The 24570-nt window shown below is 42.4% G+C and overlaps 1 protein-coding gene and 1 long non-coding RNA gene across 2 annotated transcripts in view; one reads left to right on the forward strand and one right to left on the reverse strand.

Moving 5' to 3' along the window:
- The first annotated feature begins 6434 nt into the window (after positions 1 to 6434).
- The window catches only part of Alpk2 (alpha kinase 2), a 112873-nt gene continuing 94737 nt past the window's right edge, over positions 6435 to 24570 (forward strand). The window contains exons 1-4 of the mRNA XM_050157996.1: positions 6435 to 7647; positions 7788 to 7998; positions 17809 to 17902; positions 24117 to 24243. Coding sequence (XP_050013953.1) covers positions 24135 to 24243 — 109 coding nt within the window. The 5' untranslated portion in view covers positions 6435 to 7647; positions 7788 to 7998; positions 17809 to 17902; positions 24117 to 24134. The remainder of the gene's footprint in view (positions 7648 to 7787; positions 7999 to 17808; positions 17903 to 24116; positions 24244 to 24570) is intronic.
- The window catches only part of LOC126511103 (uncharacterized), a 31657-nt gene continuing 18191 nt past the window's right edge, over positions 11105 to 24570 (reverse strand). Inside the window, exons 2-3 of the long non-coding RNA XR_007594606.1 lie at positions 17820 to 17952; positions 11105 to 11651 (exon numbers count right to left, since the gene is read on the reverse strand). This is a non-coding gene — a long non-coding RNA (uncharacterized lncRNA). The remainder of the gene's footprint in view (positions 11652 to 17819; positions 17953 to 24570) is intronic.

Consider the following 24570-nt stretch of genomic DNA (forward strand, 5'->3'; position numbering starts at 1 on the left):
CCATTGTGATGGACTATATCCTCTCTCAAACTGTGAACCAAAATAAACCCTTTTGTAATTATAATGTCAGGCATTTTCTCAGCACAACAAGAAAAACAACTTACAACACAGTTCAATCTTCAGAACATTAAAAATGATAGTTGGTATCTCAGAGTAGAAACCCCTTGGGGAGGAAGAGTATATTGTAGCATCACGAACTATCCTTGCCGTTAATTTTCAAGCCAATTTTTCTACGCTGATGCAAGAGGATAGTTTAGCAATGGTTTAAGAAATAAAAGACATTCACAAATGCTGCTCCCAATGATATCTTATCCTTATTTAAAAAACATTTGAGCACAGGTGTTATAATAAGAGTAAAACTAGACATTCTGATAAAAGTGACAGTGTGATAGGAAAAACCTTATATGATTTATTATCTTCAAATAAAAACATTTAGAAATCTGATGTTTACATTCTATGATGTTTACTGTGAAGACAGATTTCAGTTGCAGGTGGGAATTACAAGTGAGGTGTCAATGAAATAGTGTTGGGATTTTCAACAGCGCTATCACCTCATTGATCGTATAACAGGTTTTTCAATGTCTGACAATAACAATTGCATTGACTACAATGCAGCATATAAAGACATTCATCTAGTAATGAACTCATCAATTTCTATCTACTTTCAATCTGCACTCTCTTGGAATCTTAAGAGGGATGCTGGCATACTAGTGTTTTTCGCTATAGGCTACTTGTAAGACTCACATGATGGTACTGTAGACCCTCTAGGGGGAATTGATACAACCCATTTTATTGGTACATGTATATATATACCGCAAGGAATTTAAATCAAGGACTCAAATGTTTATGTACTAATGTTCACAGCAGCACTAAACTGCTATAAAATTCAAATGTCAAATGTACATAAATACAATTGAATATTGTTCCGATACCAAAAAGGAATGTTTTTGATCTATGCTACAGGAGTTGGGGCTGTAGCTCAGTTGGGGCTGTAGCTCAGCATAGTACACACAAGGCCCTAGATTTGATCTCTAACTTTAAAAATATGCAAAGACTACTACAGGTTTTAGCATGCATGAACTTGGAAAGCATTATGCAGTGAATAATCCAGATGCTAAATGACAAATGTTCTGTGACCTGAGGTTCGTAGATTGTCGCAGAGGCAGAAAATGGAGAGGTGGCTTCCAGGGGCTGGGGAGCCAGAAAAGCAGAGTTGGTTGTTTAATGGGGAGAGATACTCTGGGGTGATGAAACATTCTGAGAGTGGATACTGGTTCTACTATGCTTGTGAACGCACTTCATGCTATTAACTTGGATACTTAAAAGTGGTTACAATGAAGCCAGGCTTTATAGTGCATGCCTATAATCTTAGAACTTGAGAGGTGCCAGAAGAAGGGTCAGGATTTCATACACTTTCACTATGCAGTGTGTTCCACGTTATGAGCCATCCTTGGATACACAAGGAATTTAAGGCCAGCCTGGGGTACATGAACCTCTGTCTCAAGATGAACAAGCAAAACCAACGAAATAAAAAGTGAGACTGGGAAGGTGGCTCGGTGGCTAAGAGCAGTGGTGCTTTCCCAGGGGACCCGGGTTCAGCTCTCAGCACTCACACGGTGGCTCACACCATCTACCGCTTTAGTTCCAAGAAAGATGACTCCCTTTTCTCACCTCCCGAGGCATCAGGCATGCATGAAGCGCACGGGCATACATGCAAGCAAGATACCCATACACATAAAATATTTCCTTTAACATTTAAAATCAAAACACCAAAAGCCAAAAACCAAAACCAAAGCAACCATCCCCATAAATTAAAATGATAAATTTAATGTTGGGTGTAATCTATATCCTCAAGATTCATTTGAAAAACCCTAAGAAATTACTGATATCCCACCCCCAAATCTCTTAGACTGATTTTAGTTGGTTTCGGTTGATTTTTAAGGTTCCTTCACAAATCTTCCATGGTCCAAGAAGGGATTCATAACCTTCAGGATATTGGTGATCTAGAGAGGAGCCATTGGGGAAGACTGGATGTGGTGGGTTACACTTTTAATGCCAGCACTCAGGAAGCAGCTTTTCTATTCTTGACTTTCCAGACTCCAGAGCTATAAGCCACATAATCCTCCATCATTATAAATCACCTCCTTGTGGAGCTTTGTATTTAGGGCCTAACATTGCCTTTGCCTTTGTGAAGTCTAAGCAGCTGCAGCTGCTCTACCTGCAGGAGGCCCTCCCAGCTGGGGCCAGGTGGTGGGGGTGGTGAGAGGGTCATTAGACCCTAGCATGGAACCACAGCGCCCCCATCCCCATGTTTCCAGCCATCATCTGCATGTGTTCTGAGAAATGCTAGAGCATGCAAGAGACAGGAGATTTATGGAAGAGACCCTGCCTATGCAGGCTCTGGGAGGTCATCGTTCATGCTAGGTTGGAATTGTGTTATGATGCAGCTATTTGGTGGTGGTAGAGGGCAGGCAATCACTCATCAGTAATCCCTCGCCCGTAAGCTCGTTGGTTCAGCAAACCAGAGGTGGATGACACCATTGATTTGGCCTTTCACTGGTGCTCTTTACATAGCCGTTTCTCTCATAGATGTTTGCGTGTGTCTCTCTAGGAAAGGTGAGGGCTCCTGTCCCATGCTTTCTCCACCATAACGGGTGGTAGCCATCAAACCATGAGCCAAAATAAGTCTTCCCTCCCTCTCTCCCTCCTTTCCTCCCTTCTTTAAGCTATTTATTTATTTATTTATTTATTTATTTATTTATTTATTGGTCAGGCATTTTGTCACGTCAACGGAAAACAATAACTTATAAAACGGCAGTGCAGACTTACCTGATCAGTCTTAACCAAGTCACACCGATAGAGCGCCTTAGCTGACCTGGTCCAGCATCCTGCCCATTTCAATCCAGACAAGACCTTGGAGCCTAGAAACATTTTCTTTCTCTTCTTTAACCTCTGTGACAGTTCTCAAAGGATGGTCCTACCTCAGCGGTGTCAGCATCGTGGGGAGCTTTTTAAAAATGCAAAATCACAGGCTCCAGCGCAGACAGCCTGAACCAGAAAATGGAGATGCCCCCCCCCCACACTGAGTAGCTTCAAAACCCCAACAGGGGATTCTAGTCCATGCTAATGACTGAGAATGGCTCCCCCACACTTCAGCTTCAAAATATTTTGGGGGCAATAATTTCTCTGTGATCCCTTTCAGTCACATAGAGATTACTTCCTGTTTCACATCTAAATTTATCTTCTCAAAGCTTTGAAGGGTGGAGGCCTCAGTCTTCAAAAGTGTAAGCTACTGTGCTTACATGCCTTTGTGGGTAACAGCCCAGGTGGGTCTCAGCAGAAGGGAAACCACGGAGGAGCTGAAGACACAGCTGGCATAGAGAAGGGGTCACCAGGGCAGGTTCTTGCTCTCCTCCCCTTGATTATTTAATCACTGGACAATCCAAGATTCGGTCCAAACAGGAGCACAGCATAGTCTGCCATGGTTAAGTTTTAAAGGTTAATTACAGGGTCTAAGGAGTTGGGAACACTGTTTAGTGGAGATGCGGAGAGTCTCATTTATTGGTCAAGATTAGTCCAGAAATTGTGTGAATAAAGAGCAAAAAAGGGTATAGGTCTCCGGGAGCTGAGAGCAGAGGAGGAATAAAAATGGCCCCAGATGACAGCGATTTAGAATTTGATGTTTATTTCAGGGGACTCAACAATTTTTATCAGGCTGTGATTTTTATCTTCTTTCTCTTGGCATTTGCCCAAGTTCACTGATGTCTACAGTATAGTAGATTTTAAAGCTCCCACACTGTCACCCCCTACCTTCCTCCCAAGGGAAGGATTTCCTTTTGGACTGAACTTGCACTTCGTAGCATCAAGCCAATGCCAGAATCTTCGTATGCTCTTACTTATGTGTGTTGTGTGTGTCAGTGTGTGGGTGCCTGCAGAGGCCAGGAAAGATCCTCAGGAATTGGAGTTACAGGACCTTGTGGACTACCTGATGTGGGTGCTGGAAACTAACTGTAGGTCTTCTGAAAGTGCAGCAAATACTCTGAACCATTTAGCCACCTCTGCAAGCCCATTTTTACACATTCTTTAAAGCTATGATGACTTTAGGTTGAGAAAATGGATTTTCTGTGCAGAAAATTTAGGAAGAATTTTATTGCTCAAAGTGATTTATATCCCTTAGATCGACAATATTAATCAAATTATGTCTTCCTTTTTCTGGGTATCACTTTACAATTTACTTCATGAATTATTTCTTTGTGCATTTAGATGTCCCTAAATTTTTATGGTAGATTCCACTAATTGTCCTCTGGGAGAAAACGTTTTAATTTAAAAAAATACAGATTTATTTTTGGAAGTAGCACTGAGTGTTCAGCGTTCTTCTGGTCCACCATCACCCGTCAGATTAGCTTAACCAGCAGTAACTCAGTTTCAGCCTAGCTGTCTCGGAGTTCTTCAACACAGACTGCCCAGTTCTGGTGACGTAAGTAGTTTAAAGTGCTTCAAACCTGTTTGCCTCAAAAATGTTTGGGAGCAAGGCTATCCCTAGAACAGAAAGCACAGACTAAAACAAAAAAGCCCAAATGCTCCCAGCATCCCTAATTTGTGATTGCGCTGTGTCAGGCTAAACACAGTGCGACAGCATGGACTCTAAGCTATGGCTGCAAACTTTGGGTTTTCACCCTCTTATGTTTCCTCCCATTGTGGTTAGTATTTGGGAGGGGCTTTCCGGGTGCACACTCTTCAGTTTGTTTCCAAAAATGTGCTGCATTGTTTTGCATGGGGTGTATTTCCTACCTTGTGATACTTAGGTCTCAGAGAGCTGATATACTGTATAGGCATAGTCACATGATCACAGTTGGTTGCAGTGGTGAGGGAGGGCATCTCTATCAACAAGGAACGTGGTAAAATGTAAACAGTGTAGAGTTTACCACTCGCCACACCCATTTGAAATGAGCAGTTTAGCAGCGTTAAGTATAAAGTATAAATGATTACTATCTCCCATGTTCTGCCAATAGATTAGTGAGAGCCAAGAGGAGGGCAGTTAAGTTTCTACCGTTTTCAAGCCTGCCCTGGGCTTTGCTTCTGCAATGCCCTGACCTGAGTCTTCTGTTCATGGGGAGGCTATGCCAACAGCTGGGTTCTCTCTGACCTGCACTACATGTGAATGTAGACTCCGTCGTAGTCTCATTCTTAAGCCAGGAACAGTGATGACGGCCTTCTCCACTCACCTGCCGCCAAGATTACACCCAGCGCTGACACTGTTGAGTGCAAACATTTCTGCTGTTTAAATCTAATGAGCCTCCATCACCCATGACAGTGAAAACCCCCATGACAGTGAACATGCCCATGACAGTGAAAACGCCCATGATGGATCCTTTGTGCTTCAAAGTGAGGGGAGGAGATGGGAACAGATCCAGGCAGATCATCATAGAGATTCACTACTATTGCCCAAAACCAATAAGGTGTTTTTTGTTTGTTTTTCAAGACAGGGTTTCTCTGTGTGGCTTTGAAACCTGTTCTGGAACTCACTCTGTAGACCAGGCTGGCCTCAAACTCACAGAGATCTGCCTGTCTCTGCCTCCAGAGTGCTGGGATTAAAGGCATGTGCCACCATTGCCCAGCACCAACAAGGTTTTCAATCATACATAAGACATCAAATTGTGGCATGCCTTTAGGTGATTTCTGTATTTTTCCAGCATAACAGCTATCGTTGGTCTTATACTGTTTGTTTTTTGTTTGTTTGTTTATTTTTTGTTTGGTTTTTCTTTTTTTATTAGGATTTATTTTTATTTATGTGTCTGTGTGAGTGTATGCTCTGTGTGTGTGTATGTGTGTGTGTGTGTGTGTGTGTGGTTCCTTCTCAAACACTGATAGCTCCCTAAAGCAAGAGACACCTAAGTAGCTGCAGCTTGTCCCAAGGATTCTGGCAGAATCTCTGCTCAGACATGTGATTGGTACCAAGCCTCAGCCAAGAATGTGTTCAGCAGGGGAGGGTATGACATCACTTCTGCCATCCTACACCAGCGTTCACAGACCTGCCCTGCCAGAAGACGAATATGAGCAGATAAGTTCCCCACGTACCAGTCCTAGCCCAAGATAAGGGAGCAAAGAGCAGCTAAGAATCAAGTGGATTTGCTCTAAGTGTTCAGATTAGTTAGCGATCAACTTAGTCTCTACCCCAAAACCTCTGATGCCTTTGGTCATGAGGACACCCACTCCTTTGTGAAGCTGAGAAAATAGCAAACAGGATTCCGGGAAGAGGGATGTAAAAAACATCTGTAATAAAACTACATTTCTAACTGTACTCAGTAGGAGGGAAGTCTCCCTACAGAAGAAATATTTTTCTTTTGCTTAAGCAGTGGTTCTCAGCCTACCTAATGCTGTGACCCTTTTAATACGGTTCCTCATGTTGTGCTGACTCCAATAATACAATTATTTTGCTGCTATTTCATAACTGTAATTTTGCTACTGTTATGAATCATAATGTACCTGATACGCAGGATATTTGATGTGAACCCCGAAAGGGTCACGATCCACAGGTTGGGCACTGCTGATTTATAGCATCAGAAAAAGAGATCACTGAAACCTCTTTTCTTATATTCTATATTGCTTTACTTGGGATGGTGCTAAATGTTTTACCTTTTTATTTTATTTTTTTACAAACTTACAGTTTTTAATGTAATAAAAATGTATAGACCTTACATTTCCTCTTCAAAATCTTACTTCTATCTTTACTCTAAGTAAACAGGAAAATTCAGAGCAAATATCCTGGCTAAATCGGACTTAATTCCATGTTTTCTTTGTTTGTTTTACTGATTTTTGTGAATCCATGCCCTTCAAAATCTGTTATTAAAACAAAAATTCTAGTATCTGTAGGCTGATGAGATGATTGACAAAGCAAATGTGGTCAGACCTAATATATACATATTAATATATATATCTTTCAGCTTCATACATTCATTTTACTTTCATCAGAATATAAATTGCACAAAGTGATGGGTTTCATTATAACATTTCCATAATGCTTACATGTATGCTGCCCTGCTCACCTGTTCTATTTTGTATTCTTATTCCTTCACCTCTCATATCCTGTCCTACTTCCCTGCCCACCTGTTCTAGCTTATGGTGATAAACACCATGATCAAAACAATCTGGGGAGGAAAGGGTTTGTTTTGTCTTATAGTTTACAGTCTATCACTGAGGGAAGTCGGGGTAGGAACTTGAAGTAGGAACCTGGAGGCAAGAACTGGAGCAGAGGCCATGAAGAATGCTGCTTACCAGTTTGCTTCCAATGCTGGACTAGCCTGCTTTTGTATAGGGCATAGGACCACCTTCTCTGGAGGGGACGCCGCCCGGAGTGGGCTGCTGCTCCTTCATTGACCATTAATGAAGAACGTACTTACAGGCCAGTCGCATGGAGGCACTTCCTCAATTGAGGGTCCTTTTATCCCAGATGACCCTAGCTGGTACCAAGTTGACAAAAAATCCACTATCCCCAATTCTACATGTGATAGAAAATACATGATGCTTGTTGCATTGCTTCTTTTCTAGTCGCTGTGATCAAAGAGCAGGCGAGAAGCAACCTGACTGAGGGATTACAGTGTGAGAGGACACAGCCCATCACAGTGAGGAAAGGCATGGCATCTGTAGGTGAGGCAGCTGGTCACGTGACATCTGCAGTGGGGGTGGGGGGTGAGGGGATGGTGAGGGGGGGGAGCAGCAGGGAAGCAGCAGGGAGGATGATAATGAATGTGCTGCTTAGCTAGCCTTCTCCTGTTCATTCATCCCAGGACCCTGGTTCCCAGAATGACGCTGCCCACATTCAGGTTCGTTTTCCAGCCTCAGTCAAACCTTCTGGAAATACCCTCGCCCACAGCCAGAGGTGTTTTTCTGCAGTGAGTTCTCAGTCCGTTCAAGCTGACAGTGATTAACGATCATCACACTTGACTTTCTGAGACTGGCTTATCTTGCACAACGATCTCCAGTTCCATCCATTTTCCTGTAAGCAACATAATTTTAATTTCTTGAATGGGTGATTGAATAGTGTAGGGATAAGCCCTCCCCTTGGGGGCGGGCTGCCCTCAGGCGTATGTTTACTGATATAGTGCGCGGGCAGAGGCTGCGCGGGCCCTTCCGCTTGCTCTCCTGTTTCCGCTGGCTACCCCGCTGGAACCTTGGTTTTGTGAGTCTGGTTTTGTTATTAAATTTGTTTAAATATCAATTACTGGTGATTTATTGATCCGACCGCTGCAGAATAGTCCATTGTGCAAACATGCCACGTTTTCTTTATCCACTCATCTGTTGAGGAGCATGTAGGCTGATTCCTAATTAGCTCATTGTGAATTCTACTGCAGCAAACATGGGTTTGCAGATATCTATAGTATTACATTTTTTTTTTTAGGAGATAAATACTAGGAGTTCAAGGAATTGGTCTTGAAATAAAAGTAAGCCTCAGAGTGAGTTTCAACTGTCTCACATAAGAACTCTCTTTCCTAACCACTTCATATTGCTCTATTGTGTTGGGCCATTTGTTCATTTTTGACTTTATCCTCTCCTGTTTTGTGTGTGTGACATTCCTTTACTGTTATTGTTTTTAGTACATCTGTTTGTTTATGTATTTACTGTGTATATGTGCATGTGCCTCAGCACACATAGCGGTGGAGGACAACCTGTGGGAATTGGTCCTTCCTTTCTAGCAAGTGAGTCCCGGCATGGGACTGAGGTTGTCAAGCTTGGTGATAAGTGCCTTTACCCACTGAGCCATCTCAATGGCCCGATTTGTTTATTTGTCCCTATTATTAAGTTCTTTCTCTTTCTCTGGAACAGACCTTAGACTGAGAAGACCCAGGGATTTGGTTTTCTCTGTCCTGTCCCATGCCACGGGTGTGTTTGCAAAAGAGCGGTGTTACTTCAGGGCCTTTCGACTTTCAATATTTTTCTTCTCCTGTGTAGATAAAACTGAAGAACTGAACCCTCCAGCTGTGCAAGCCTGACATTTAATAGCTTCAGATTGTGGCTTTTTGTCTTGTGAACCTCTTCTGTCAATAACAGGGAGGCACACACTGTAACTTGCACCGTCGCGTTGCTTTTGAGGAGCACAGTGCTCACCACAGAGGGAGGTTTCGGTCGTGTCCCTTTCAAAGTCACCCACTTAGAGGTGCTAATTTTAGCCACGTCTGTCTCACAAGAGGTTTCCTTCTAACTAGTCAGTTTCCAGGTATCAAGCATTAAAATATTTTTGTAGTGAGGCAAGAAGACTTAAAAAAGGATGTCTCTGGATTTTCCATGTCCTTTCTTGGGTCTAAACAAAATTCAAAGAAACGCTCATATCAAAACTTCTTTGAAACAGGAATAATTACTGACAAACTGCAGGACTAGGACCTGGGAGCACTTTCTATGGTTTCTCATGATCATTTTCGTTCATTTGTTTGTTCATTAATTAATTAATTAATTTAGAGATCGTGTGTTTCTATGTAGCCCTGACTGGCCCAAAACTCATTATATAGATCATGCTGGCCCCAAACTCACAGAGATCTGCTAATCTATCTGCTAATCTCTACCTCCTAACTGCTGGGATTAAAGGTATGTTGCTACCATGCCTGACTGTTTTTCAGACAAGGTCTCATATAGCCTAGGCTGGCATTAAACGCATTGTATTGCTGAGAATGGCCTCAAATTCCTCAGGGGAGGGGGAACTCCTGTCTTTTGTGTCTTCTGCTCAGAGAATTTCAGAGCGAGACTCAGTGTCATTTCTAAAGGAACAACACGTGAAATCTTATTTTCATCTCCCTCCCTGGGGGTTTCCTTATCATGACTTCCAAATGCCTAATTCCTTCGATATGATTGCTGTCCTCAGAGGAGAGCAATTAAATCAAGGTCCTGCACAGACTGTGCTGAGAGCTGTCCTCCAGCAGCAGTCAGCGAAGGCTCATCTGGATCTCAACTCCCTAGGGCTGTGTTTCATCAAGTCCCTTTGCCAGGGCCTCTCAGGCAAGCAGTGTCAACAAGTGTCGCACCTACTGCAGAAAACGGCCCTCAAGTTTCATCACAGTGATGAAAAAAAAATATTCTCCAGCTTCAGCCGTGACCTAGTTCATTCAAGGGCAGGCAAAACATTCTCTCCTTCCAGAACTTGCTTGGATGCGGACTTTTCCCTCCTAGGAAGACATGAGTTTTTCTGAAACAGACCCAACTGCGCTTTGATTTGTTTGTGGATGAGACCCTGAATCTGAGTCCCTGTCAGGGGACAAGGACATAAAGACGTCCAATCAATGCTTCACATACAGCCAGGGGACCCCGACAGCAAGCCAGCCCTCCAATAACATCTCTTGGATAAACAGAATTGAAAAGTAAGTATGGAGACTTTCAGTTTTTAACAAGGATTGGCTGTCCTTTAAATATCACCGTTGACATTTTCTATAACAGAGAACAAAGGCAGGCTGTCTCCTTCTGAGACAGACCGAGGCTGGAGGGGATATTGCGGTGTATCAGGCTTTAATGTGGCCAAATGTTCAAGGTCTTGTGTCAAGTCGCCTCTGACCTCTATGAAACTTGGGAACATTTTAAAATGTTTGTTTATTTTGGCTTGCCAGTGATTAAAATCATTCCTTTCACACCACCCCTGTCTTAACAGTTAGAACAACAAACATAAAAAAAGACCCAAAGGACCGACTTGTAAATGAAGATCATGTCCACTGAAAACTTGAGGAATCAAGGCAAATATTTACTTGATACTAGCCCCGGGCATTTGGATATTTTGTTCAAATATTATTCTTTTTGCTTGGGATTTTCTGAATGATTAGAAAATGTTAGCTTTCTAGGTGGGCAGCTTTCTTGTGCAATAATAGCTCAAGTTGCTGGAAAATCAGTGGGTATTTAAAAATGACCTATATAGACATTCACTGTCACTAAAACAGTTTAAAAAAAAAATCTCGAGATTAAAAAGTCAGCCCAAAAGGGAAATCAATTAAAAAAAAAAAGGATTCGTCATCATGTTACATTTTAGTAAAGTTTAATAAATACATTTAAACTTCAGAACTTCCAATTAAGGGTGTCAGTTACAGGCGTCTGACAGCCATTTAAAAATAGATCCAAGCAAGCCCAGCGTTTCACCTGCTTCTGCTCAGATTATCCCCTTTCCACAACTTCCTCCTCGTGCAAAGGTAGCCTTCTTTCAGTCAAGCCGGAACAGTGCTCTAAAGGCATGTAGTCTGATTAGACCAGCAGGCCAGGTAAGGGGAACGAGCGAGAGTTATGTGCTCTAGGGTTCTGCACTTAACCAAGAATCTGAGCAACCTTCTGTAGCAGCCATTCAATACATCTTATATTAAAACCTGCTGATGGCCAATAAGCAGCTGCAGATACTGGAAGTCAGGATTTAAATACATTTTAAGTCTCAAAGTAATACTGTCCTTTTCAAGTGTTTATCAAACACGGGATCAGAATTTGGGGGCATTTTTAGTAGAGTGGAGTTAGTATTCATAACAGGTTTTGAACAGCCCTGTGCACACTTATGCATAGATATTAGCATACGCAGGGAGAATGTGCCTGAGAGTTTCCTGATCTGTACGGCGCCGAGGAAGTCTTCAAGAAGAAAGGACGGGATCCAAAGCTCAATTTGGGATCTGCCTCTAACTCCTGCCCAGTTTTCTCACCTGTAAAATGAAGATAGCATCCATTTTAACAGGATTGATAGAGGATGGGTTGAATCAAACACCTGCAGTATCCATGGCACCATAGTTTCTCAACAAAAGTAGGCTGTCTTTATTAAAAAGTAGTTTTTTTTTTGCCGTTAAAAAGTCTCTCCCGCAGTACTTCAGGATATGATCACAGGAACTATACAAGTAATAGGAAAAATACTTCTTATTGATAGTGGCACAATGAAAAAAATTAGATACTTCAAGAAAAACTCTGTACTTGAAAACAATATGTCAAAACAACAACTTTTAAAAAGGATTCTACCTTAGAATATTTTGATGATTAATAAGAGAAAATATGATTTTTTAACTGAAGATCATATGCCTTTTTTGAGAGATTTTTTAGATTGATTTTATTGAGCTATATATTTTTCTCTGCTCCCCTCCCTTCCTCTCCCTTCCCCTTCAGTCCTCTCCCAAGGTTCCCATGCTCCCAGTTTACTCAGGAGATCTTGTCTTTTTCTAATTCCCATGTAGATTAGATCCATGTATGTCTCTCTTAGGGTCCTCATTGTTATCTAGGTTCTCTGGGATTGTAAACTATAGGCTATTTTTTTTTCTTTATGTCTAAAAAAATCACTTTTGAGTGAGTACATTTGATATTTGTCTTTCTGGGTCTGGTTTACCTCACTCAATATGATGTTTTCTAGATTCATCCATTTGCCTGCAAATTTCAAGATGTCATTATTCTTTTCTGCTGTGTAGTACTCCATTGTGTAAATGTACCACATTTTCCTTATCCATTCTTTGATTGAGGGGCATTCAGGTTGTTTCCAGGTTCTGGCTATGACAAACAAAGCTGCTATGAACATAGTTGAGCACATACCCTTGTGGTACGATTGAACATCCTTTTGGGTATATATCCAGAAGAGTTATTTCTGGGTCTTGAGGAATTTTGTTTGCTAATTTTCTGAGTAATAGCCATACTGACATCCAAAGGGGCTGTACCAGCTTGCACTCCCACCAGCAATGCAGGAGTGTTCCCTTTACCCCACAACCCATCCAGCATAAGTTGTCAGATGATATGTCTACTATCTTACAGGATAAGTAAAGATTTATCAACATCATTTCAGAATATTTTTAAACAATATCTATTAGTACCATGTCCAAGTGTTAGGATAACCACAGGAATAGAAGGTGGGGTAAATCTACATGTACAAGCCAATACCTGTGGTTATTGTGGAAACTACGTAAAGCCAGGCAGGAGCCTAGCTTTCCTCAAAAATTATAGTTTGTCTTCCCATTGATTAAACAGGCCACGTTGAGCATGGAAGGAGAGATAGGAATTCTCTAAGGAGACATGTAGTTGGTGGAGTAGGACAGACCCCACACCTGAAGAGGCCATCATGGAAGCAGGGTGGTTTCTGGTCTATGGAGGCTCACCGTAGACCAGCGCTATAAACTCGGTAGGAGCTAATGAGGCGCGGGAGTAGAGAGACAAGAATCTTGCCCAGGGCTCGTGGGACATCTGAATTGTCCCTTCCTTTTTTGAAGGAAGGGTTTTTCCCCAGACAGATAAGAATATCTTGATGAATTCTTTGCCTGAGTCACTGGAAGGTCACAAACAGTCCTGTGATTCTCAGCTTAAATCTGCCCAAAAAGAAAACTAGAAATGTACAATTATATAAGAAACGTGGGCGGGAGCAATTGTGCCGTCTGTGACTGGCAATAAAGAAAGAAAAGAACACTAAAGAATGGTTAGGGTTGGGGAAATAGTTTAGTCAGTAAGAGTCGGTAAGGTGCTTGCCTTCCAAGCATAAGGAAATGAGCCTAATTCTCAGAATTTACAATTAAAAAAAAAATCCAAGACAAACAAAAAACACAGGCATTATGGTGAGTGATGTCATCTTGATAAGGGTAGAGACAGACAGATCCTGGGGTTCAGCAGCCAGCCTAGCCTGCTAGGTGAGCTATAGGCTGATGAAAGTTAGTGTCTCGAAAACAAAATAAAACAAAAAACAAACAAAAAACCAAACAAAAGCTAGGGTCACTAAGAAGGTTCAGTGGGTAGAGGTACCAGGTAGGCAACCCGAGTTCAGACCCTGGGACCCACATCGTAGAATGCGAGAACTGATTACCGTGAGCGGTCGGTTGACGTCCACATCCATCTCATAGCACACACATGCCCACCACCACCCGCACACAAATATGTAAAAGTAAAAACATAGCGCCGACAAGAAATCAAAGCCAAGGTGGATGACATGTGGGGAACGACTACTGTTGTCTTAAGACCTGCACACATATTCTCATGTGTATATGCACAAGTACACCAGCTCACATGTACACACACATGCATAACACACATACACACACACATGCATACACACACAGAGTCTAGAACCCTTATTGGAGTTTCTTTAGATGCATACCTAATCAGGATGTCCTGGGCTTTGCGTCAAAACCTGGATGCCAAACTAACAGGACCCTCAGCTCTGGATAGCTCAGTCTGGGAACCATGCATTTACTACCCCAGAGCCAGACCCTCCATGGTTGCTATGGTTTCATCACAGGGCACAGAGCTCTCCTTGATCTTCACTTGATCTTCAACCTGCTCCTAGATGATCAGGGTCATCTACTCCTCAACCCATAGCTTAAAGCGTTCGTGGGTCTAGTTGTTCTTCCAATTCCAAGCACACTAGAATCCAGATAATATGTTAAATACCTGCTGTTAGAGTTCACTGAAGAACCTCTGGTTCTGAAGGTCCCACAGATTCTTGTGTTGTCCATATTCTCAGGTGATGCTGATTGTTGTGATGCAGAAACCACCTCAATAGAAGCAACTCTTTGGCTTGCAATTTCAAAAGACAAACCTTTTTTTTTTTGGCACATAGTTTTCAGTCATTGGATTTACTTTCTCAGATTTGCTAAGGTTATGGACATATTGTGTTAGAGCTTAAAATAATTCAAAGAAGATAGTCCAACCAGATACTCTGTAGGTAAAGAGTTCTCAGTCTAGTCGTGTGTGGGAGAGCAGTCCATCCTCTGGAAGGGAACTAGTTTTCTTCCAGTTGAGGGTATCAGGGAAGCCGTTAGAGGAAGCAAGCTCTTGTGTATAAGTGATTCTAACTGGGTGGGATTTGAATAGGCAGCTATGGAAGATGTGTAACAGAAGCAAGGAACAATCACAAGGGCAGAAAAGGAATAGTTACGGAATAAGATGAGTTTGGCTGTACTTCCCAGTTTCCCCAGTGCTCTCTTAGGGAAGCATTCACTGGGTAAACCATCCAGCCTTAAATCTGTTGCTTCTGTCTATAATTTGGTGATCTTCAGTCTGTTACTTCTGCCTAAAACTTGGTTGTTATGTGAGGTCCGACACAAAATCTGGAATGTAGAGTAGGAATTTCAGAAACCAGGGTAAAGGAGGAGGAGGTGTGGATACTCCAATATGTCTTTGAAAAATAAGACAAGATTAGCCTACCGACCATCGGAACAACATGGGATTTATTGCTCATACAGTGGAAGAAAAGTCTAGGAGATGGGTCAGGGCTCATCTTCTGTCTCTGCATTTCTGGAGGCTCAGCTTCTCTCTGTTTTGGTTTCAACCTCAAGCCAGCTTTCTCACAGTCTCAAGATAGATGCTTTCTGTCAAAAAAATTCACCCTGACATCCCCCCCCCCCATATCCCCAACCCACGCACACTTTCTCTTTTGTGCTGAGGGCAGAATGAATGGCCTAAGCTCGGCACGGTTTGGATTGCCTCCTGCACTACCTTCTGGACCACGCACACGTGATCGGCTCAGACTTGGTTACTGAACTGATCAGCACCCAGGAAAACCATGATCAGCTTAGACCAACCAGAGCTCACAGAGCATGCAAGGCGGGTCTGGCCACACCAAGTCACCAGGAAGATGAGCGGTGGGAGAATCCAGGGGACAGCAATTGGTGACACACTGAAACAATGTTTGGAGAAAGGCCTCTGAAAGCATCCCATTACTTCCCTTGGTTTAGAGTTAATAGTATGCCTTAAAGCAGTGATTCTCAACCTGTGGGGGTCACATATCAGATATCTACATCATGATTCATAACAATGGCAAAATGACAGTAGCAATGAAAATAATTTTATGGTTGGGGTACTACAACATGAGAAATCATATTAAAGGGTTGCAGTGTTAGGAAGGCTGAGAAAGCCTTTGGATGAGACTGTTTTAAAGTACAGCCCAGGCATATAAAATTATTTTTCCACACAGCAATATTAACTGTCAATGGAGAGTCCTTAGATGTAGTACTGTGCTCTGAAGAGCGCTAACTTCTATTTTAAAAGCATGTTTATTACATTTCATGTGTGTAAGGGTTTTGCCTGCATGTATGCATGTGCACCACAAGCATTCCTCGGGCCTGTGGAGGTCAGAAGAGGCATCAGATCCCTTGGAACTAGAGTTGCATATGGTTCTGAGTAGCTGTGAGGTGCCCAGCCATTTCTCCAGCCCCTGGAGCTCTTTACACATTTGTTTTAGGTGTGACATTCCTTATCCCCAATGCATTTCTTGCTTCCTCTGATAGTGCTGCCTCAAGAAAAACTGGAAGTTTCTAAAGGGCTTATGATTCAAGGTTTGCATAAGCCGGGCATGGTGGCATACACCGGCAATTCTGGCACTTAGGGTGTGGAGACAGGAGGTTACTTCTAGGTCATGTCTGTCACCGAGGGAGTCAGGGCAGACACTCAAGGTAGGAATCTAAAGACAGGATACCTTGCTGTCCCACACAGCATTACCTACAACCAGAGAACCATGGGAGATGCTGGTTAGTTGGCTCACTCTAAGCTCTTTACTAACTGAATTCCTCATAAATCTAATCATTGCTGTTATTCCTAACATATAACTTTAAATTGCTTCCCATTTCATAAATAATTCCTCCTGTTTAATTTAAATTGGAGTAGGGGTTGGTAGAGAGATGGCTCGGTGTTTAAAGGCACTGAATGCTCTCCAGGGAGACATGGGTTTGATTCCTAACACACACACAGTGGCTCACAGCCATCTGCAACTCCAGTTCCAGGGAGATCCAATGTCTTCTTCATCTGGCCTCCATGGGCATCTGCTATACAGTGTGGGCAGACAGACACACAGGCAAAAACCACCTGTATACATAAGAGATATTACAAAAAGAATAACTGAAAACAAAATATCTTCATGGCCTATGCCTGAATCTAAGGTAGGGGCTGGCAAATTCAAGGTCAGTCTGGGTCAGTCTGGGCTACATACATACATGCATACACAAGTAGGTAAATATGTAGATGATAGATAGGTAGACAGACAGACAGACAGACAGATAGATAAATCTGGAAAATAAGGCAAGTAGAAGCATTTTAAGACACTCTTCTCCTAATATACTTTGGCAAGGTTAGAGGCAGGTAGCAAGTGAGCGGGGAAGCCACCCCTCGCCATGTCACGTGTCCTGTCCATGCATGGCTGTTTTGCTCTCTGTCTCCATACTGACAGGGCCTTGGTTTTGGGTAATAAATTCAGGCTCAGTTCATTCTACCAAGAATCAGTCCTGCTCTTCAGTGTGTGGCAGTGAGCGAGTCTGAAGAGAAACTAATGTCCCAGGCTCTCCCCATGTCATCCCAAGTCCTAAATTCATCAGCATTTTCCTTCTCGGCCTTATTTAAGTAAATATTTCCCCAACAGGGTTGCCTTGGGGTTTGTTACAGTGGGTGTAGTAGCAGATTGGGTGGATGTGGTAAACAAGGGGAGCCAGACAGGAGGGCTTTTCTTTTACAGTGTTTCTTCTGGAGGGTCTTGTTGACGCAACTGGAGATTGTACGCAATGGTCTATGGCCCTCAGTTTTCAATCAATTAAGAATCGTTAACTCACAAGAGTTGATCTCATTAGCCACAGGACAATGTTCCACCTGTGCATGTATGCATGCATGTCTCGTGTGTGTGTGTGTGTGTGTGTGTGTGTGTGTGTGTGTATGGGTTTGTGTGTGAGTATGCTGTGTGTAAGTATGCTTGTGTGAGTGTGTTTGTGAGTGTGCCTCTCTGTGACTGTGCTTGTGAGAGAGACTGTTTGTGAGTGTGTGTATTTGTGTGTGTTATTGGGAATTGAATTTAGGGTTAGACAAGTACTCCATGACTGAGCGATAGCCTCATCCCTCTTTGTACTTTATACTTTATAGCAGGATCTCACCTTGCATCATCAGCTGACCTGGAACTTCCCATCCTCTCGCCTTGGGCTTGCCAGTAGGTGGACCATAGACGCGCACCACTAAGGTGAGTTTGCTCTGTGCACTGCGAGCCTTCCTCTCTTCCCTGTCTTCTTCCTGCAGAGGCCAGGATAAGATGGATGAATGTGTATCATTTGAATACATCAGTAAGCATATTCAAGAAGCCCAGATTCTTTCATTGAAAAGCTGTGTGACCTTGGGAAAGATACTTATCATGTCTGTGTTTCTCAATATGAAATTAGGGAAGATACTAAGCTCTGATATGTTTGACCTTAAGATATTTTAAAAATCCCTCCATTAAAGAATTAAAAATGAGTTTAAATGGCAGAGGAGAAGCGAGGAGAGGAGAGGGAAAGGAGGGGAGGGAAGAACCATTGGGAAAACTGTAGTTTACCGAAAATTAAAAAAAAAAAATACAGTTAAAAAAAGCTAGAGAAAGCAGCCACTCCAAGCCCAGCATCCACCCTGTCTTTAGCAGTGAACACACAAATACTGTAAAAGTTAAATTTTGTTATGTAAAACATGTAAATTCACTGTCCTTAAACAATATCATCATGTTCCCGAAAGTACTCAGGACAGCTTGCATACTACAGTTAGTGTATTTCTAACATATTAAATATACAAACAAGCACATCAGAACACATTCATATTTTATTACTCTGTGTGTGGGTGTGTCTTGGTGTGTGCCTGCCAATGCACATGGTGTGAGTAGAGGTCAGAGGGCAGCTTTGGTAGTTGTGCTTTCTACTTTTACCACGTGGGCTCTGAGTATCCAGCTCAGGTAGTCAGGCTTGGTGACAAGTCCCTTTATCCAGTGAATCATCTTATCCCCTTGTCGGCCTCAGTTTTTTTTTTTTTTTAATGAAGGGCTACCATACTTAATACTTCTATATTTCATTTTATTCAGTAATATATTTTGGAGATTACTTTGTGTCTGTGTCATACAGAACTGCCTTAATTCCTTTTTAATATGCATTGCTGTTAAAGGATTCCATCAAGGGCTAGGGATGTAGCTAAGTTTTTATTGTTTGTATATGTGTATGTATGTATGTGTATATGGGTATGTATATATGTGTGTATGTATGTGTGCATGCACGTATATGTGTGTGTGCATACATATGTGTTACATATGTATGTGTGCACATGTATGAATATGTGTTTATATGTATGTGAGTATACGTGTGTATATGTGCATATATGTGTGTATGTAGGTGTATATGTGTAATTGTATGTATGCATGTGTATATAAGTATGTAAGTATATGTCTGTATATGTATACATTAACCTATAAATATATATTTGTTGTCAATTAGTCTTCTTCCCACCAGTAGCCACTAACAGACCTTGTGTCCCTACTGTGTCCTTTGAATGTTTCCTATATAGAATCAAATACTGTAGGTCTTTGGGTCTGACTTCTTTTGCTGAGAATGATTTGAGAACGTTTTGAGGTTCATCCATGTCACACCATGAACATTCTTGTTCCTCTCATTACTCAGTTGTATGACTATTTGCCAGTTGGATATTCTGCTTGTTTCTAATCTTTGGTACTCTGAATATTTCTGCAAATGATGTTTGTGTGAAGCTTCTGTGTAGATGGATGTCTTCATTTCTCTTGGCAAGGATTTCTAGGTGTAGAACTGCTAGCTCATTAGGTAGATTCATGTTTAATTTTTTAAAAGAAGCTTAAATTGTTTTTCACAATGTCTTTACTGTTTTTACACTCCGCCGGGGAGGCTCAGGGGCTGCTTCTGTTCTTTGCACGTCCTTACTGATATGCAGCCCTCCTGGCAGGGGTGTGGTGGCATCTCACTGGGACTCTGATTTGGGTCTCCCTAATGACTAAGGATGCTGAGCATCTTTTTACAGGTTTGTTTTCTTGTCTTTATTTTCTGTGTACAACTTAGCACCCTACCCAAAAGAGAGCATGACATTCGAGTGCCCGCTCACCTGGGCCCGTATCACACACTGTGGTCCTGTCGCTTTCACAGCTGTCTGTGATGGACCAAAAAACCAGCAATAATAATAACAACAACAACCCTTACACCAAAGGACAAACAACAACATCCCCCCCAAACAACAACAACAAAAAAACACCACCAAACCAAACCACAATAACAACAACAGCAACAACAAAACCCCCAAAAGACGAAACAACAATAACAACAAAAATCTGGACTTTTGCAAGTGTTTGAAATGCCTTCAAGAACCTGCTTATAGACTCATACTTTCTTTCTACCAATTTGAGTAAAAGACATTATTTTTATAATTCTTCAGACATCAAGCCCAAAGCCACAAATATTAGACAATGCTTATACAGTGGTTCTTTTGCTATTCAGAAGACCTTTATAAAATGTGAATAGTGCTATATTTCCACCATCTCTACCCTTCCCTCCTCCCCTCCAACTCCTTCCATGCCTCACCACTCCCTCCCCACCGCAAGTCACAATCTCTTGTTTAATTATTTGTGTGTATGTGTGTAAAACCTCTCAGGTGCTCATCTCTAAACATGTACATTATATGTACTTTTAAAAGCATAAACATATATATTTAGAATCTATACAATTAAAAGCCTGTATCAGTTTTTAAAAAGTAAGAAACTTGCGCTGAATCATACAGGAAAAAAAGGAAATCAGGGAGAAATTGAAAATCTGATGTTCTTTTGGGCTAATATGCTTTTTTTTTTTAAGATTGATTTTGAAGCCCACCTATGACTTCCTCCACTAATGCCATTAATTCAGCATTAATTTGTCACCTCTAACGCCTTCGATGCCGTTTGTCATCTTTAGCATAGAACAATAAATGTGTCATTCTCACTTTCAGAGAAGCCACGAAACATGAACCACAGCCCGACTTAACTGTCCCTTCCCTTCAGGGAACAGTCAGTGCCCAGTGTCTGAGACTCGTGGCCGCTAACCCAGCCTTGTGAGTCAAACATACTGACAGTGCTTTCACGTGTGGGGCAGAACTGGCAGGAAGTGGTCACCTATGGAGGAGTTGCAGCTCACACACGGGGGATAGGAGGGTGGGGGGAGTTCCTCACCACCATTTCAGCTTTGTGAGCCCTTTCTTTCCATCCGACCCACAGCAGTGGTCCTAGGAATAAGAGTGGGAGGAAACTTGCTCTGCAAATTACTTTCCCAGTGAGGCTACTCCAGGAGCCATGTTTATCTGTTAATTGGCATATCACTTTACAAAACAGCAGCACTGCGGTAACCCACAGCACAAAAGGAAACTCGTGAAAAAGCAGTCTGAGAGCCTCCAGATCACTATTATATCAGCTGCCCACGTAACAGTCTTAAGAGGCAGCCAATGTGGTCTCTGAGCCTTCTTCTGTTACCATTCCCGGCTGACAGATGGGGAAATAGGTTTGATACTTGGCCCAGGTAAGCCATAGAGCAGCGTCTACATTGTTCCTGGTAGGCTAGGTTTGGTCCAGAAGCCTAGAATTTCTTCTGCTCAGGAGAGTATTTTCCAGCTGTGAGATCCCCCTGAATCACTGAGTAAGTCTTGTAGGAATGTGGAGAGTCAAGGTAGTCATCTTATTGCCCACAGTAGTTCCCAAGAAGTATTGCATACTGGCCTCCAAAGGTAATGACGTTCATCAGCATGTGTTACAATGCAGACAGACTCGACAATATTATGCTAAGTGGAAGATTCTGATTATATGAAGTGTTCAGTAGAGGCCAGCCTACATAGAACCTAACAGAAATAGAGCACAGTTTAGGGGTTGCTGAAGGCCGTGTGGACTAGGACTGGGCGTAGAGGTGGTGAGACGGGGAGATGTGAGGTTTCTTTTGGGGGTAATGGCGTATTCTAAAATTGATTGTGGTGATGATGGTTGCACAAACCAGTTATAACGAAAGTCATGGAGTCATAACTTTTCAGCGGGTGAAGTGTGTGGTGTATTAATTATCTCAGTACAGATGTGTCTAAACATTACCCTGGGTCAATAAGTCACAGCAGGTGTCCTTTCCAACTTGGAGTCACAGGTCTTTAGGTTTGCCAAACCTTGTTGCTTCCCTGCATGGAATTTGCTAGACTGTTGCAAAATACCATGAAAAAATGGGGCTCTGTGGAGGTAGCCCAGTACCAGGGAACTTCCTAGCATGTGCAGGCCCTGGGTTTGATCTCCAGCACTGCAAGGTGCAATTCAAGGTGAAAAAAAACAAAAGTGCCTTAGATTTGCCCTTACCATCATGTGTGTACCTCTGACTCTAACATTATCTTCTCAGTATTACTGAGCAATAGCAACTCCAACATCTTAAATACACCTTTAAATAAATAAGAAAAAAATATCACCAGATATGGTGGCACATACCTTTAATTCCAGCACTCAGGAGGCAGAGACAAGTGGATCTTTGGGAGTTCAAGACCAGCCTGGTCTACAGAGAGTATTCTAGGACAAACAGAGCTGTTACACAGAGAAACACTGTCTCAAAACAAACAAACAAATAAATCTCAACCCAGTTTTATAGTTCCGGCTTCTACGACCAACTTGAACCTCTAGTGAGGAACAACTAAACTGTAGTTGAAGAGCTGTTTCTTCTGCCTGTTCTGTAAAGGTGGGTCCTCCCAGCAGCTTGTGGATGACACATCCCCACTGACTTTTCCTGTTCTGTACTTATTCTGAACTATCATCACTGTAAGTCAACAATGCCCCTTGCCTCTCTGTCTCTATGTCTGTCTCTGTCTGTCTGTCTGTCTGTCTCTCTTCCTTCCCTCCTTCTTTCCTCTTTTTCTTATTTCTGTCTTTCTGTGTTAGGGATAAGGACCAGGGTCTCCCACGTGACAGGCAAGTATTCAACCATTGAGTGACACTTTTGCCTTCAACGTTTTTTAAAAAAGCATTTTCTTTCTCATAAAAGATGAGTTATAAGAATTTTCAAATTTTGAAAAGTTTTGAAACTTTTAAAGGTACTTCTTTCTGGTTGGGAAGCCTTTTCTGTGACACATTACTATGACCACTAAGAAATATGCACAGGCTCACATCTGTGGGTTTAACCACATTTAGATCAAAATTACTTTGGAATAAAATTGCATATGTGCTGAAAAAGTAGACTCTCCCCATCCCCGCTACTCCCTAAATGAGGCTTTCTAACTACTTTTTACATAGCATCTGTGGCATCCTGGGCACTGTAAGTCATCCAGAGATGGTTCAAAGAACAAGAGGATATGCATAGGTTATGTGCAAACACTTTATCATTTATATAAAAGACTTGAGCCTCCTTGGATCTTCGTATCTCAGGACGGTCCTGGTAACAATCCTATGTGAAAAGTGAGGATAGGCTAATAGGTAAGAATTAAATCTGGGCTTTATGGCAAAAGGTGTAGACTCCTCAGCCACCAAACGTGCTTGTAACCTAATCTAGAGTGGAGTGACAGGGGAATTCTCTTGCTGTTCCGTGGAAATAATCTGCCATGTACACTGAGATAGGTTCACCTGACTCTTATATGAGTTGAATATGATGGGTTACTCAGGGACTCCAGATGCTTCAGGCTCCCCACATCCATGTTTATAGAAGTTCTGTAACCCAAAATATCGGAAGTGTAGTCCCGTGTCTCTTAACAGCTTCCAAAAGGACTCACACTCAGAAGGTATCCTTTTTCAAACCTTCTTTTCCATTTCCCTTGACAGGTCCTAGCAGGCACCAGGCATGTCAAATTTCTCTTCCAGTCCAAGTGTTCATGGCTTTTCTTGCTTTTTGATGTTAACATGTACCACCTTCAGCCTTGCAGCGTTTTCTACCCACTAAGTAAATCTGGAACCTCAGGCTTAGTACATGGAGGGAAGATAATAGCAAGTTCTCTTAGATGCATGCCTATGCCTGGATGCGCAGAGAGTGAAGGGTTTCCATGCAGAGGCAATTTTGGACTCACCTTATTCTAAACCAAACAGAACATCTTAAAGGGAAGGAGACATTGCAAACCTCAACAATAGCTGGAGAGGCCTTAGAAGGCATTTGTGAGTGGTGGAACGTCCAGCCCTTATGAGCAGAATGTTCTGGAGTGTCTACTAGGAAGCGTCACACAGGAACCCAGATCTAGATCTAGATGCCAAAGTCAAGAGGGCCGCCACCACCCTAAATCCTTGGTCTTCCAGAGCTGAGTCCTGCCAACGAGGCAAGGGTCCTTCCACACTGTGAAGCCCCCTAGACTTGGTCTCCTCTCCTCACTTCTGCTCATCAAAGGTGGGGTGGGTGCCAAAGGAGGTGAGAGTAATCACAGAACATAGAGTGATGGCAGCCTTGCTTGTGTTTCAGATCACGTGGCATGAAAGGATGACGGACCCAAGCTGCCCCCGGAGGCACACGCTGTGTTTTCTATCAACCTTACTTTCCCAGAAGGTTCCGGAGAAGTCTGACGTCGTGCTTCGATGCATGATAGCTGGTAAGGACCCCTAGACTAGCCACCACTCCCCCTAGACTAGCCACCACTCCCCCTAGACTAGCTGCTTCTCAGACTAACTACTGCTCATCCTAGCCTAGCTGCTAGTCAACCTAGACTAACTACTCACTGCCCCATCCCCACCCCGTGCCTCTCTGCAGTTCAGGGTTTATTGGTCAAAGGCAATGAAAACTACATTTGAGAAAATCACCTTAGAAATTTATTCTGAGTAATCAGTGAAGCAACTCAATCCTCTGTGATGTTTTTTTCAAGTGACTTTCCTCACCTCATGCTGTGGTTCTTGGTTAGGCAGCCCCCTCACTGCTGATT

This window comes from Alexandromys fortis, unplaced genomic scaffold (assembly GCF_014885135.2).
Source record: "Alexandromys fortis isolate MF-2015 unplaced genomic scaffold, M_Fortis_MF-2015_v1.1 scaffold_94, whole genome shotgun sequence".
NCBI lineage: Eukaryota > Metazoa > Chordata > Mammalia > Rodentia > Cricetidae > Alexandromys > Alexandromys fortis.